Source organism: Bubalus bubalis, chromosome X (assembly GCF_019923935.1).
Source record: "Bubalus bubalis isolate 160015118507 breed Murrah chromosome X, NDDB_SH_1, whole genome shotgun sequence".
NCBI classification, from domain to species: Eukaryota; Metazoa; Chordata; class Mammalia; order Artiodactyla; family Bovidae; genus Bubalus; species Bubalus bubalis.
The window spans coordinates 104,000,862-104,020,803 of NC_059181.1; the positions used below are offsets into that span (position 1 = coordinate 104,000,862).

The 19,942-nt window shown below is 46.9% G+C and overlaps 1 protein-coding gene across 1 annotated transcript in view; it reads left to right on the plus strand.

Moving 5' to 3' along the window:
- Window positions 1–19,942, plus strand: part of LOC102406655 (probable histone-lysine N-methyltransferase PRDM7) — a 70,465-nt gene that overhangs the window by 1,672 nt on the left and 48,851 nt on the right. The window contains exon 2 of the mRNA XM_044936534.2: window positions 423–540. Within this exon, the coding sequence (XP_044792469.1) occupies window positions 423–540 (118 nt within the window). The remainder of the gene's footprint in view (window positions 1–422; window positions 541–19,942) is intronic.

The window sequence follows — 19,942 nt, forward strand, 5'->3', positions numbered from 1 at the left end:
GCTGCAGCCTACCAGGCTCCTCTGTCCATGGGATTTTCCAGGCAAGAGCACTGGAGTGGGGTCTCTGAGCCCTGGATGTGAGGAAATGCAGCATATGTTCATCTGCCCTATGTCCTTCCAGAGCCCACTCTACTCTGGGGTCCAGCATCCCCTGAGTCCTCCCTCAGTGTCCTCACCTTGACCGTCAAAAGAACTAAGATCTTCCCGCCTGCCCATCTGAGGCCCTGCCCCTTCTAACAGTTGCCTAATGTCTCTGAGACGCAGATGTGGAAGTCAGAACAGGCTGCCAAGTGCTCATCCCACCACCAGGGTGGTCCAGGGCTGACAGCAGGGGCAGGGATCAGTGGGGTTACCTTTTATCATCCCTCAGGGACCACATCTTGAGCCCTGGCAGATCTGGGTATGCCCTTTGTGTTGACCAGAGGCGGGACCCTCACATCAAGGCTCAGGGAGCACAGAGGGTGGATGAGCACATGTTGCATTTCCTGACATCCAGGTCTCAGAGAAACTGGGGACCTGGGAAAGGGGGCGTGGCCTCAGGTGAGCAGAGGGAAGAAGCCCGGCTCCTCCAGAGTTTCAAGTTGAGGACCCTGAGGGAGGACTGAGTGGGCTCTGGACCCCAATCAGAGGAGACCTCAGAGAAGCCTGTAGCTGCCGCTGGTCCTTGGCAGCCCTGGGGTAGGATGAGCCCAACGTGCGGGGTTTCACTTCCTCATATCCGGATCTCAGACTGGAGACCTGGTAGGGGGCCTGACTTTCTGACGTCCGGATCTCAGACTGGGGACCTTGCATATGGGGCGGGGCCTTAAGTGCAATGAGAGGCATACACATACAGAGAGAGAGACACACACACACATGCCAAGAACCAGACACACTCACAATGAGAGAGACACACACACTGAGAGACACACGAAACACACTGAGAGACACACATACTGAGAGACACACACAGAGACAGGCTGACTAGAGGGACACACACCCTGACAGAGACACCCTCATCCAGGAAACGACACACACTCCTGAGAGCTAGACACACACACACACACACTGAGGGACAGAAACTTAAACAAGGAGAGCGAGACACACACACACTGAGAGAGAAACTTAAACAAGGAGAGCGAGACACACACTGAGAGAGACACACAAACACTGAGAGAGAGACACATACAACTTATAGGGAGAGACACACATATTAAGCAACACACACAGACACTACGAAAGAGACCCACATACTAAAGAGACACACATATTAAGCAACACACACAGACACTACAAAAGAGACCCACTACACAGAGGCAGACACACAATGAGACAGAAACACACACATGGAGAATGAGACACCCTGAGAGACACACAGAGACACTGTGAGAGTCACACAGAGACACACACTCAGAGACACACATACTGAAAAGGACACACACACACTGAGAGTTAGGCATGCACACTGAGAGAGACAGACAAACACACACACACACACACACACAGAAAGATACACACATGAGAAAGACACACACTGAGAAAGACACACACATGAGAAAGACAAACACTGACAAAGACTGAACACACAACATACAGAGAAACACACACACTGAGAAACACACACACTGAGAGACAAAAACACACTGAGACACACACAGAGACATGCAAACTGAGAGCGACACACACACACTGAGAGACAGACACACTGAGAGACATACACATACAGAGAGAGACACACACACACTGAGAGACACACACACACTGAGAGAGACATACCACTGAGAGAGAGTCACAAAACACTGAGAGACACACACAGATACATAGAGACACACAACTGAGAGACACACACCCTGAGAGACATACCCTTGCAGAGAGAGATACACAAAAACATGGACACATACACACACACTGAGAACCAGACACAATCACACTGAGAGAGACACACACTGTAAAAGAGTGAACACACAACCTACAGATACCCACACGCTCTGAGAGACTCACACACTGAGAGACACACACACACTTAGAGAGAGGCAAAAACACACTGAGAGACACACACAGAGACACACAGAGACATGCAAACTGAGAGGGACACACACACTGAGAGACATACACATACAGAGAGAGACACACACACACACGCCAAGACCAGACACACTCACAATGAGAGAGACACACACACTGAGACAGACACACATACTGAGACACAAAAACACACTGGGAGACATACATATTGAGAGACACACACAGAGATACACAGAGACAGGCACACTAGAGGCACACGCACAGTTAGGGAGACACCCTCATCCAGGAAGAGACACACACTCCTGAGAGTAAGATATACACACACACACTGGGGCAGAGAAACTTAAACAAGGAGAGAGAGACACACACTCACACACTGAGAGAGACACACAAACAAGAGAGAGAGAGACACACACTGAGAGAGAGACAAAAGTACATGGAGAGACACACACAGAGACACACAGAGACATGCAAACTGAGAGGGACACACATACTGAGAGAGACACCCTCCTCCAGGAAGAGACACACACTCCTGAGAGTTAGACACAAACATACACACTGAGGGAGAGAAACTTAAACAAGGAGAGTGAGACACACACTCATACACTGAGAGAGACACACAAGCACTGAGAGAGAGAGACAGACACAACTTAGAGGGAGAGACACACCCATTGAGCAACATACACAGACATTAAGAAGAGACCCACAACACTGAGGCATAGACACAATGAGACAGAAACACACACATGGATTGAGAGACACACTGGGAGACACACAAACAGAAACACTTTGCGAGTCACAGCGAGAACAACACACACAGACAAGCACACACTGAAAGTGATACACACAGAGAGTTAGCCATGCACACTGAGAGAAACAGACAAACAAACACACACACACACTGAGAGAGACACACACATGAGAAAGACACATACATTCAAAGACACATACTGAGAAAGACTGAACACACAACATACAGAGAAACACACACACTGAGAGAAAGACAAAAACACACTGATAGACACACACAGAGACACACAGAGACATGCAAACTGAGAGGGACACACACACTGAGAGACACACACACTCAGAGACATACACATACAGAGAGACACACACACACACACAGGCTAAGAACCAGACACACTCACAATGAGAGAGACACACACACTGAGAGAGACACACACACTGAGAGAGAGACAAAAACACACTGATAGCCACACATTCTGAGAGACACACACACAGACACACAGAGACAGGCAGACTAGAGGGACACACACACTGAGAGACACACCCTCCTCCAGGAAGAGACACACACTCCTCAGAGAGATATATATATACACACACACTGAGGGAGAGAAACAAACTGGGAGAGCGAGACACACGCTCACACACTGAGAGAGACACACAACTTAGAGGGAGAGACACACATACAACTTAGAGGGAGAGACACACACATTGAGCAACACACAGACACTAAGAAGAGACCCACAACACTGAGTCAGACACACTATGAGACAGAAACACACACATGGAGATAGATATACACTGGGAGACACACAAACAGAGACACTGTGAGTCACAGAGAGAAACACACACACAGACACACACACACTGAAAGGGACACACACACACTGAGATTTAGCCATGCACACTGAGAGAGACAGACAAACACACACACACTGAGAAAGACACACATGAGAAAGACACACACTGTGAAAGAGTGAACACACAACATACAGAGAAACACACGCACTGAGAGACACACACACTGAGAGAGAGACAAATACACGCTGAGAGACACACACAGAGACACATAGAGACATGCAAACTGAGAGGGACACACACACCAAGAGAAACACACACTGAGAGACAGACTCACTGAGAGACATACACATACAGAAAGAGACACACACACACACCAAGAACCAGACACACTCACAATGAGAGAGACACACGCACTGAGACAGACACACATACTGAGACACAAAAACACATGAGAGACACACATACTGAGAGACACACACAGAAACAGGCAGACTAGAGGGACACACACACTCAGAGAGACACTCTCATCCAGGAAGAGACACACACTCCTGAGAGCTAGACACACACACACACACACACAATGAGGGAGAGAAACTTAAACATGGAGAGCGAGACACAACCTTACAGAGAGAGAGAGACACAAAAACACTGAGAGAGAGATACACACACAACTTAGAGGAAGAGACACACACATTGAGCAACATACACAGACACTACGAAAGAGACCCACTACACTGAGGCAGACACACAATGAGACAGAAACACACATATGGACAGAGAGACACAATGGGAGACACACAAACAGAGACTCTGTGAGAGTCACACAGAGAAACACACACATAGAGGGACACACACTGAAAAGGACACACACACACTGAGAGTTAGCCACGCACACTGTGAGAGACAAACACACACACACACTGAGAAAGACACACACATGAGAAAGTCACATGCTGTGAAAGAGTGAACACACAACATACAGAGACCCACACAGTCTGAGAGACACACATACTGAAAGAGTGAGAGACATCCACACTGGGAAGGAGAAACACACTGTGAGAGACACACACCCTGAGAAAGACACACACACTGAGACAGAGACAAAAACACACTGAGAGACACACACAGAAACACACAGAGACATGCAAACTGACATGGACACACATATTGAGTGACACACTAACTGAGAGACACACACACTGAGAGACATATACATACAGAGACACACACACACAAAGGCTAAGAACGAGACACACTCACAATGAGAAAGACACAGTGACTGAGAGAGACACACACACTGAGAGAGAGACAAAATCACACAGAGACACACATTATGAGAGACACACACAGAGACACAGAGAGACAGGCAGACTAGAGGGACACATACACTGAGAGAGACACCCTCCTCCAGGAAGATACACACACTCCTGAGACCAAGATATACACACACACTGAGGGAGAGAAACAAACTGGGAGAGCAATACACACACTAACACACTGAGAGACACACAAACACTGAGTGAGAGACACACACTGAGAGAGACAAAAGTACATGGAGGGACACAAATTGACACACAGAGGCATGCAAACTGAGAGGGACACACACACTGAGAGGCACACACACTGAGAGACCTATACATACAGAGAGAGACACACACACACACGCCAAGACCAGACACACTCACAATGAGAGAGACACACACACTGAGACAGACACACATACTGACACACAAAAACACACTGAGAGACACACATACTGAGAGACACACACAGAGACAGGCAGACTAGATGGACACACACACTCAGAGATACAGCCTCATCCAGGAAGAGACACACACTCCTCAGAGCTAGACACACACACACACACTGAGGGAGAGAAACTTAAACAAGGAGAGCTAGACACATACTCACACACTGAGAGAGACACACAAACACTGGGAGAGAGACACACACACAACTTAGAGGGAAATATGCACACAGTGAGCAACACACAGACACTACGAAAGGGACCCACTACACTGAGGCAGACACACAATGAGACAGAAACACACGCATGGAATGAGAGACACACTGGGAGACACACAAACAGAGACACTGTGAGAGTCACAGTGAAAAACACACACACAGAGACACATACTGAAAAGGACACACACACACAGAGTTAGCCATGCACACTGTGAGCGACAGACAAACACACACACACTGAGAAAGACACATACATGAGCAAGTCACACACTGTGAAAGAGTGAACACACAGCACACAGAGACCCACACAGTCAGAGAGACACACATACTGAGACAGAGAGAGACATCCACACTGGGAAGGAGAAACACACTGTGAGAGACACACACCCTGAGAGAGACACACACATGGAGACAGAGACAAAAACACACTGAGAGACACACACAGAGACATGCAAACTGAGAAAGACACACACACTGAGAGATGCACTGAGAGACACACACACTGAGAGACATACACATACAGAGAGACACACACACACACACAGGCTAAAAACCAGACACTCACAATGAGAGAGACACACACACTGAGAGAGAGACAACAAAAACACGCTGATAGCCACACATACTGAGAGACACACACTGAGACACACAGAGGCAGGCAGACTAGAGGGACACACACACTGAGAGAGACACCCTCCTCCAGGAAGAGACACACACTCCTGAGAGGGAGATATACACACACACACTGAGGCAGAGAAACTTAAACAAGGAGAGTGAGACACACACTCACACAGTGAGAGAGACACACACACCAAGAGACACACACACTGAGAGACATACACATAGAGACACACACACACACACGCCAAGACCAGATACACTCACAATGAGAGAGACACACATACTGAGACAGACACACATACTGAGACACAAAAATACACTGAGAGACACACATACAGAGAGACACACACAGAGACAGGCAGACTAGAGGGACACACACACTCAGAGAGACACCCTCATCCAGGAAGAGATACACATGCCTGAGAGTGAGATATACACACAGACACTGAGGGAGAACAACAAACTGGGAGAGCAAAACATACGTTCACACACTGGGAGAGACACACAAACACAGAGAGGGACACACACTGAGATAGACAAAAGTACACGGAGAGACACACAGAGACACACAGAGGCATGAAAACTGAGAGGGACACACACACTGAGAGGCACACACACTGAGAGACATATACATACAGAGAGAGACACACACACACACACGCCAAGACCAGACACACTCACAATGAGAGAGACACACACACTGAGACAGACACACATACTAGACACAAAAACACACTGAGAGACACACATACTGAGCGACACACACAGAGACAGGCTGACTAGAGGGACACACACACTCAGAGAGACACCCTCATCCAGGAAGAGACACACACTCCTCAGAGCTAGACACACACACACACAGAGGGAGAGAAACTTAAACAAGGAGAGTGAGACACACACTCACACCCTGAGAGAGACACACAAACACTGAGAGAGAGACACACACACAACTTAGAGGGAGAGACACACACATTGAGCAACACACACAGACACTACGAAAGAGACCCACTACACTGAGGCAGACACACAATGAGACAGAAACACACACATGGAGAGAGAGACACACTGGGAGACACACAAACAGAGACACTGTGAAAGTCACAGTGAAAAACACACACACAGAGACACATACTGAAAAGGACACACACACACTGAGAGTTAGCCACGCACACTGTGAGCGACAGACAAACACACACACACACACACACACTGAGAAAGACACACACATGAGAAAGTCACACACTGTAAAAGAGTGAACACATAACATACAGAGACCCACACAGTCTGAGAGACACAGACACTGAGAGAGAGAGAGACATCCACACTGGGATGGAGAAACACACTGTGAGAGACACACACCCTGAGAGAGACACACACACTGAGACAGAGACAAAACACACTGAGAGACACACACAGAGACATGCAAACTGAGGACACACACACTGAGAGACACACACACTGAGAGACACACACACACTGAGAGACATACACATACAGAGAGACACACACACATAGGCTAAGAACCAGACACACTCACAATCAGAGAGACACACAGATTGAGAGAGACACTCACACTGAGAGAGAGACAAAAAACACACTGATAGCCACACATACTGAGAGACACAAACTGAGACACACAGAGACAGGCAGACTAGAGGGACAGGCACACTGAGAGAGACACCCTCCTCCAGGAAGAGACACACACCCCTGAGAGCAAGATATACACACATACTGAGGGAGAGAAACAAACTGGGAGAGCAAGACAAACTCTCACACACTGAGAGAGACACACAAACACTGAGAGAGAGACACACACTGAGAGAGAGAAAAGTACACAGAGAGACACACAGAGCCATGCAAACTGAGAGGGACACACACACTGAGAGGCACACACACTGAGAGACATACACATAGAGAGAGACACACACACACACACGCCAAGACCAGACACACTCACAATGAGAGAGACACACACACTGAAACAGACACACCTACAGAGACACAAAAACACACTGAGAGACACCCATAATGAGAGACACACACAGAGACAGGCAGACGAGAGGGACACACACACTCAGAGAGACACCCTCATCCAGGAAGAGACACACACTCCTGAGAGCTAGACACACACACACACACACACACACACTGAGGGAGAGAAACTTAGACAAGGAGAGTGAGACACACACTCACACACTGAGAGAGACACACAAACACTGGGAGAGAGACACACACACAACTTAGAGGGAAAGACACACACATTGAGCAACACACAGATATTATGAAAGAGACCCACTACACTGAGGCAGAAACACTATGAGACAGAAACACACACATAGAGAGAGAGACACACTGGGAGACACACAAACAGAGACACTGTGAGAGTCACACAGAGACACACACACATAGAAGGACACGCACGGAAAAGGACACAGACACCCTGAGAGTTAGCCACACACACCGTGAGAGACAAACACACACACACACTGAGAAAGACACACACATGAGAAAGTCACACACTGTCAGAGTGAACACACAACATACAGAGACCCACACACTCTGAGAGACACACACACTGAGAGAGAGAGAGAGACATCCACACTGGGAAGGAGAAACACACTGTGAGAGACACACACACTGAGAGAGACACACACACTGAGACAGAAACAAAAACACACTGAGAGACACACACAGAGACATGCAAACTGAGAAGGACACACACACTGAGAGACACACTAACTGAGAGACACACACTCTGAGAGACATACACATACAGAGACAGACACACACACACACACAGGCTAAGAACCAGACACACTCACAATGAGAGAGACACACAGACTGATAGAGACACACACAGAGAGAGACAAAAACACACTGAGAGCCACACATACTGAGAGACACACACAGAGACACACAGACACAGGCAGACTAGAGGGACACACACACTAAGAGAGATACCCTCCTCCAGGAAGATACACACACTCCTGAGGCCAAGATATACACACACACACTGAGGGAGAGACACAAACTGGGAGAGCAAGATACAAACTCACACACTGAGAGAACAACACAAAAACTGAGTGACAGACACACACTGAGAGAGACAAAAGTACACGTAGAGACACACACAGAGACATACAGAGATATGCAAGCTGAGAGGGACACATACACTGAGAGACACACACAAGAGAGACATACACATACAGAGAGAGACAAACACGCACACGCCAAGACCAGACACACTCAGAATGAGAGAGAAACACAATGAGACAGACACACATACTGAGACACAAAAATACATTGAGAGACACACATACTGAGAGACACACACAGAGACAGGCAGACTAGAGGGACACACACACTCAGAGAGACCCTCATCCAAGAAGAGACAGACACTCCTGAGAGCTAGACAAACACACATACTCTGAGAGAGAGAAACTTAAACAAGGAGAGCAAGACACACACTAACACACTGAGAGAGACACACAAACACTGAGCAAGAGACACACACTGAGAGAGACAAAAGTACACGGAGAGACACACAGAGACATGCAAACTGAGAGGGACACACACACTGAGAGGCACACGCACTGTGAGACATACACATACAGAGAGAGACACACACGCACACGCCAAGACCAGACACACTCACAATGAGAGAGACACACACACTGAGACAGACACACATACTGAGAAACAAAAATACACTGAGAGACACACATACTGAAAGACACACACAGAGACAGGCAGACTAGAGGGACACACACACTCAGAGAGACAGCCTCATAAAGAGACACACACTCCTGAGAGCTAGACAAACACACACACTCTTAGAGAGAGAAACTTAAACATGGAGAGCGAGACACACAAACACTGAGACAGAGAGAGACACACATAACTTAGAGGGCAAGACACGCACACTGACCAACACACAGACACTTAGAAGAAACCCACAGCACTGAGGCTGACACACAATGAGACAGAAACATACACAAGGAGAGAGAGACACCCTGGGAGACACACAAACAGAGACACTGTGAGAGTCACAGAAAGAAACACACAGACAGAGACACACACACTGAAAGGGACACACACACACTGAGAGTTAGCCATGCATACTGAGACAGGCAAACACACACTCACACTGAGAAAGACACACACATGAGAAAGACAAACACTGAAAAAGTGAAGACACAACATACAGAGAAACACACACACTAGAGAGAGACAAGTACACACTGAGAGACGCACACAGAGACACACAGAGACATGCAAACTGAGAGGGACACACACACCGAGAGACACACACACTGAGAGACAGACACACTGAGAGACTTATACATACAGAGAGAGATACACACACACGCTAAGATCCAGACACACTCACAATGAGAGAGACACACAGACTGAGAGAGACACACACACTGAGAGAGAGAAAAAAAGACACTGAGAGACACACATATTGAGAGACACGCATAGAGACACACAGAGACAGGCAGACTAGAGGGACACACACAATGAGGGAGAAAACCTCATCCAGGATGAGACACACACTCCTGAGAGCTAGACACACACACACACACACACACACACACTGAGGGAGAGAAACTTAAACAAGGAGAGTGAGACACACACTCACACACTTAGAGAGACACACAAACACACAGAGACACACACGGAGAGAGAGACAAAAGTACAAGGAGAGACACACACAGAGACACACAGAGACATGCAAACTGAGAGGGACACACACAGTGAGAGAGACACCCTCATCCAGGAAGAAACACACACTCCTGAGAGCTAGACACACACACACACACACACACAGAGGGAGAGAAACTTAAACAAAGAGAGCGAGACACACACTCACACACTGAGAGAGACACACAAGCACTGAGAGAGAGACACACACACAACTTAGAGGGGGAGACACACACATTGAGCAACACACAGACACTAAGAAGAGACCAACAACACTGAGTCAGACACACAATGAGACAGAAACACACATGTCGAGAGAAACACAATGGGAAACACACAAACAGAAGCACTGTGAGAGTCATAGTGAGAAAAACACACACAGAGACACACACAATGAAAGGGGCACACACACGCTGAGAGTTAGCCATGCACACTGAGAGAGACAGACAAACACACACACACTTAGAAAGACACAACATGAGAAAGACACACACTGTGAAAGAGTGAACACACAACATACATAGACCCACACACTCTGAGAGACACACACAGTGAGAGATAGACAAAAACACACTGAGAGTAACACACAGAGAAACACAGAGACATGCAAACTGAGAGGGACACACACGCCAAGAGACACACACACTGAGAGACAGACTCACTGAGAGACATACACATAGAGAGAGACACACACACATCAAGAACCAGACACACTCACAATGAGAGAGACACACACACTGAGACAGTCACACGTACTGAGACACAAAAACACACTGAGAGACACCCATACTGAGAGACACACACTGAGACAGGCAGATTAGAGGGACACACACACTGAGAGAGACACCCTCCTCCAGGAAGAGACACACAGTCCTGAGACCTAGACACCCACACACACACACAGATACACACACACCCTGAGGCAGCGAAACTTAAACAAGGAGAGTGAGACACACACTCACACCCTGAGAGAGACACACAAACACTGAGAGAGAGACACACACACAACTTAGCGGGAAAGACACACACATTGAGCAATACACATGGACACTACGAAAGAGACCCACTACACTGAGGCAGACACACAATGAGACAGAAACATACACAGGGAGAGAGAGACACACTGGGAGACACACAAACAGATACTGTGAGAGTCACACAGAGACACACACACATAAAGAGATCTCACTGAAAGGGACACATACACACTGAGAGTTAGCCACGCACACTGTGAGAGACAGACAAACACACACACACTGAGAAAGACACACACATGAGAAAGTCACACACTGTAAAAGAGTGAACACACAACATACAGAGACCCACACACTCTGAGAGACACACACACTGAGAGAGAGAGAGACATCCACACTGGGATGGAGAAACACACTGTGAGAGACACACACCCTGAGACACACACACTGAGACAGAGACAAAAACACACTGAGAGACACAGAGACACACAAACTGAGAAGGACACACTTACTGAGAGACACACTAACTGAGAGACACACACACTGAGAGACATACACATACAGACACACACACACACACACACACACAGGCTAAGAACCAGACACACTCACAATGTGAGAGACACACACTGAGAGAGACACACACACTGAGAGAGGGACAAAAACACACAGAGACACACATATTGAGAGACACACACAGAGACACAGAGACACAGGCAGACTAGAGGGACACTCACACTGAGAGACACACCCTCCTCCAGAAAGACACACACTCCTGAGAGCGAGATATATATATATATATATATATATATATATATATATATATACACACACACTGAGGGAGAGAAACAAACTCGGAGAGTGAGACACACAAAAACACACTGAGAGAGACACATAAACACTGAGAGAGACACACACACTGAGAGTGACTAAAGTACACAGAGAGACGCACAGAGACACGCAGAGAGGCACACACACACCGAGAGGCACACACACTGAGAGCCATATACATACAGAGAGAGTCACACACACACACACACCAAGAACCAGACACACTCACAATGACAGAGACACACACACTGAGACAGAGACAAAAACACACTGAGAGACACACAGAGACACATAGAGACATGAAAACTGAGAGGGACACACACACTGAGAGACACACACAATGACAGACCCACACACTGAGATGCATACACATGCAGAGAGAGACACACACGCCAAGAACCAGACACACTCACAATGATCGAGACACACAGACTGAGAGAGAATCACACATGGAGAGAGAGAAAAAAACACACTGAGAGACACACGCAGAGATACACAGAGACAGGCAGACTAGAGGCACACACACACTGAGGGAGACACCCTCATCCAGGAAGAGACACACACTCCTGAGAGTAAGATATACACACACACAATGAGGCAGAGAAACTTAAACAAGGAGAGTGAGACACACACTCAACACTGAAATAAACACACAAACACAGAGCGAGAGACACACACTGAGAGAGAGAGAAAAGTACACGGAGAGACACACACAGAGACACACAGAGAAATGCAAACTGAGAGGGACACACACACACTGAGAGAGACACCCTCATCCGGGAAGAGAAACACTCTCCTGAGACCCAGACACACAAACACACTGAGGGAGAGAAACTTAAACAAGGAAAGCGAGACACATGCTCACACACTAAGAGACACACACAAACATTGAGAGAGAGGCACACACACAACTTAGAGGGAAAGACACACACATTGAGCAACACACAGATACTAAGAAGAGATCCACAACACTGAGGCAGACATGCAATGAGACAGAAACACACACATGGAGAGAGAGACACACTAGGAGACACACAAACAGACACACTGTGAGAGTCACAGAGAGAAACACCCACACACAGAGACACACACACTGTAAGGGACACACACACACACTGAGAGTTAGCCATGCACACTAGAGAGACAGACAAACACACAAACACTTAGAAAGATACACACATAAGAAAGACACACACTGTGAAAGTGTGAACACACAACATACAGAGAAACACACATACTGAGTGACACACACACTGAGAGAGAGACAAAAACACACTGAGAGACACACACAGAGACACACAGAGACATGCAAACTGAGAGGTACACACACACCGAGAGACACACACACTGAGAGATAGACACACTGAGAGACAGACACATACAGAGAGAGACAGACACATACAGAGAGAGACACACACACACACGCCAAGAACCAGACACACTCATAATGAGAGAGACACACAGACTGAGAGAGACACACACACACTTAGAGACAAAAAAAAACACATTGAGAGACACACATATTGAGAGACACACACAGAGATAATCAGATACAGGCAGACTAGACGCACACACACACTGAGGGAGACACCCTCATCCAGAAAGAGACACACCCTCCTGAGAGTGAGATTATATATATACACACACTGAGGGAGAGAAACATAAACAAGGAGAGCGAGACTCACACTCACACACTGAGAGACTCACACAAGCACTGAGAGACACACACTGAGAGAGAGACAAAAGTACATGGAGAGACACAGACAGAGACAGACAGACACAGGCAGACTGAGAGGGACACATACACTGAGAGAGACACCCTCATCCAGGAAGAGACATACTCTCCTGAGAGAGAGATACACACACACACTGAGGGAGAGAAACTTAAACAAGGAGAGAGAGACACACACTCCAACAGTTAGAGAGACATACAAACACTGAGAGACAGACAGACACACAACTTAGAGGGAGAAACACACACATTGAGCAACACACAGACACTAAGACGAGACCCACAACACTGAGGCAGACACACAATGAGACAGAAACACACACATGGACACAGAGACACACTGGGAGACACACAAATAGAAACACTGTGAGAGTCACAGTGAGAAACACACACACAGAGACACAAACACTGAAAGGGACACACACACACTGAGAGCCATGCACACTGAGAGAGACAGACAAACACACACACACATGAGAAAGACACACACATGAGAAAGACACAAACTGTGAAAGAGTGAACACACAACATACAGAGAAACACACACACTGCGAGACACACACACTGAGAGAGAGACAATAACACACTGAGAGACACACAGAGACACACAGAGACATGCAAACTGAAAGGCACACACACACCAAGAGACACACACACTGAGAGACATACACATACAGAGAGAGTCACACACACACACACGCCAAGAACCAGACACACTCACGATGAGAGACAAACACACTGAGACAACATACATATTGAGACACAAAAACACACTGAGAGACACACGTACTGAGAGACACACACAAAGACAGGCAGATTAGAGGGACACACACACTCAGAGAGACACCCTCATCCAGGAAGAGACACACACTCCTGAGAGGTAGACACACACACACACACCGAAGGAGAGAAACTTAAACAAGGAGAGCGAGACACACACTCACACACTGAGAGAGACACACAAGCACTGAGAGAGACACACACACACAACTTAGAGGGAGAGACACACACATTGAGCAACACACAGACACTAAGAGCAGACATACAACACTGAGGCAGACACACAATGAGACAGAAACACACACATGGAGATAGAGACACACTGAGAGACACACAAACAGAGACACTGTGAGAGTCACAGTGAGAAACACACACACAGAGACATACAATGAAAGGGACACACACACACTGAGATTTAGCCATGCACACTGAGAGAGACAAACACACACTCACACTGAGAAAGACACACACATGAAAAAGACACAGAGTATGAAAGAGTTAACACACAACATACAGAGAAACACACACACTGCGAAAGAGTAAACACACAACATACAGAGAAACACACACACTGCAAGACACACAGACTGAGAGAGAGACAAATACACACTGAGAGACACACACAGAGACACACAGAGATATGCAAACTGAGAGAGACACCCCATTCAGGAAGAGACACACTCTGCTGAGAGAGAGATACACACACACACACTCAAAGAGGCACACAAACACTGAGAGAGAGAGACACTCAGAACTTAAAGGGATAGACACACACATTGAGCAACACACACACAGACACTACGAAAGGGATGCACTACACTGAGGCAGACACACAGTGAGACAGAAACACACACATGGAGAGAGAGACACACTGGGAGACACACAAGCAAAGAAACTGTGAGAGTCACACAGAGACACACAGACACAGAGACACACACACTGAAAGGGACAGACACACACTGAGAGTTAGCCACGCACACTGAGAGAGACAAACAGACACATGCACACACACTGAGAAAGACACACCCATGAGAAAGACACACACTGAGAGAGACACTGATAGAGAGACAAAAACACACTTATACACAAACAGAGGCATGCAAACTGAGAGTGACACACACACTGAGAGACATACACATACAGAGAGAGAGACACACACACACTGAGAGAAACATACAAACTGAGAGACAGTCAGAAAACACTAAGAGACACACACACAGATACATAGAGACACACAACTGAGAGACACACACCCCGAGAGACATACCCTTGCAGAGAGAGATACACAAAAACATGGACACACACACACACACTGAGAACCAGATACAATCACACTGAGAGAGACACACACTGTGAAAGAGTGAACACACAACCTACAGAGACCCACACACTCTGAGAGACACACACACTGAGAGAGAGAGACATCCACACTGAAAGAGAGAAACACACTGTTAAAGACACACACCCTGAGAGAGACACACACACTGAGAGAGAGACAAAAACACACTGAGAGACACACACAGAGACATGCAAACTGAGAGGGACACACACACTGAGAGACACACACACTGAGAGACATAAACGTACAGAGAGAGACACACACACACGCCAAGAACCAGACACACTCACAATGAGAGAAACACACACTGAGACAGACACACATACTGAGACACAAAAGCACACTGAGAGACACACATACTGAGAGACACACAGAGAGACAGGCAGACTAGAAGGACACACACACTGAGAGAGACACCCTCATCCAGGAAGAGACACACACTCCTCAGAGCTAGACACACACACACACACACTGAGGGAGAGAAACTTAAACAAGGAGAGCTAGACACATACTCACACACTGAGAGAGACACACAAACACTGAGAGAGAGACACACACACAACTTAGAGGGAAAGACACACACATTGAGCAACACACAGACACTACGAAAGAGACCCACTACACTGAGGCAGTCATACAATGAGACAGAAACACACACATGGAGAGAGAGACACACTGGGAGACACACAGACACTGTGAGAGTCACAGTGATAAACACACACACAGAGACACACACACTGAAAGGGACACACACATGCTGAGAGTTAGCCATGCACACTGAGAGAGACAGACAAACACACACTCACACTGAGAAAGACACACACATGAGAAAGACACAGAGTATGAAAGAGTTAACACACAACATACAGAGAAACACACACACTGCGAGACACACACACTGAGAGACACACACAGGACACACAGAGACATGCAAACTGAGATTGACACACACAGACACACACACTGAGAGACATACACACAGAGAGACATACACATACAGAGAGAGACACACACACACACGCTAAGAACCAGAAACACTCACAATGAGAGAGACACACAGACTGAGAGAGACTCACACACTGAGAGAGAGAAAAAAACACAGAGAAACACACATATTGAGAGACACACACACAGATAATCAGATACAGGCAGACTAGACGCACACACACACTGAGGGAGACACCCTCATCCAGGAAGAGACACACACTCCTGAGAGTGAGATATACACACACAGAGAGACAGACACACTGAAAGGGACACACACACACTGAGAGTTAGCCATGCACACTGAGAGAGACAGACAAACACACACACACACTGAAAAACACACACATGAGAAAGACACACACTGTGAAAGAGTGAACACACAACATACAGAGAAACACACACACTGAGAGAGAGAGACAAAAACACACTGATAACACACACAGAGACATGCAAACTGAGAGGGACACACACACTGAGAGAGACACCCTCATCCAGGAAGAGACACACACTCCTGAGAGCAAGATATAGATTATATATATATATATATACATATACACATACATACACACAACACACTGAGGGAGACAAACTTAAACAAGGAGAGCAAGACACACACTCACACACTGAGAGAGACACACACACTGAGAGAGAGACAAAAGTACACGGAGAAACACACACAGAGACACACAGAGACATGTAAGCTGAGAGGGACACACACACTGAGAGACATACACATACAGAGAAAGATGCATAAACACACTATGAACCAGATACACTCGCAATGACAGTGACACACTGAGAGAGACACACACTGAGAGAGAGAGTGAAAAATACACTGAGAGAAACACATATTGAGAGAAACACAGAGACACACAGAGACATTCAAACTGAAAGGGACACACACACTGAGAGAGACACCCTCATCCAGGAAGAGACACACACTCCTGAGAGCTACACACACACACACACACACACACACACACTGGGGAGAGAAACGTAAACACAGAGAGCAATACAAATATTCACACACTAAGACAGACACACAAACACTGAGAGAGAGACACACACAACTTAGAGGGAGAGACACACACATTGAGCAGCACACAGACACTAAGAAGAGACCCACAACACAGAGGCAGACACACAATGAGACAGAAACACACACATGGAGAGAGATACACACTGGGAGACACAAAAACAGAGACACTGTGAGAGTCACACAGAGACACACACAGAGACACACACTATAAGGGAAGACACACACTGAGAGTTAGCCACGCACACTGAGAGAGACAGACAAACACACACACACACTGAGAAAGACACACACTGAGAAAAGCACACACATTGAAAGACACACACTGAGAAAGACTGGACAACAACATACAGGTAAACACACACACTGAGAGAGAGACAAAAACACACTGAGACACACACAGAAACATGCAAACTAAGAGCGACACATACAGTGTGAGACACACATACTGAGAGACATATACATACAAAGAGAGACACACACACACACTAGAGAGACATACCCACTGAGAGAGAGATGAAAAACACTGAGAGACACACACAGATACATAGAGACACACAATTGAGAGACACACACCCTGAGAGACATACCCTTGCAGAGAGAGATACACAAAAACATGGAAACACACACACTACTGAGAACCAGACACAATCAGACTGAGAGAGACACACACTGTGAAAGAGTGAACACAAAATCTACAGAGACCCACACACTCTGAGAGACACACACACTGAGAGAGAGACATCCACACTGAGAAGGAGAAAGACACTGTGAGAGACACACATGCTGAGAGAGAGAGACACACACTGAGAGAGAGACAAAAACACACAGAGACACACACAGAGACACACAGACATGAAAACTGAGAGGGACACACACACTGAGAGACATACACACTGAGAGACATACACATACAGAGAGAGAGACACACACATGCGCCAAGAACCAGACCCACTCACAATGGGAGAGACACACTGAGATAGTCACACGTACTAAGACACAAAAATCACTGAGAGACACACATACTGAGAGACACACACAGAGACAGGCAGACTAGAGGGACACAACACACTGAGAGAGACACCCTCCTCCAGGAAGAGACACACACTCCTGACAGCTAGACACACACACACTGAGGGAGAGAAATATAAACAAGGAGAGCGAGACACACATTCACACACTGAGAGAGACACACAAACACTGAGAGAGAGAAACACACACAACTTAGAGGGAGAGACACACACATTTAGCAACACACAGACACTAAAAGAGACACACAACACTGAGGCAGACACACACTGAGACAGAAACCACACATGTCGAGAGAACACCTGGGAGACACACAACACAGAGACACTGTGGAGAGTCAAGCAGAGAGAAACACACACACAGAGACACACACAACTGAAAGAGGAAACACA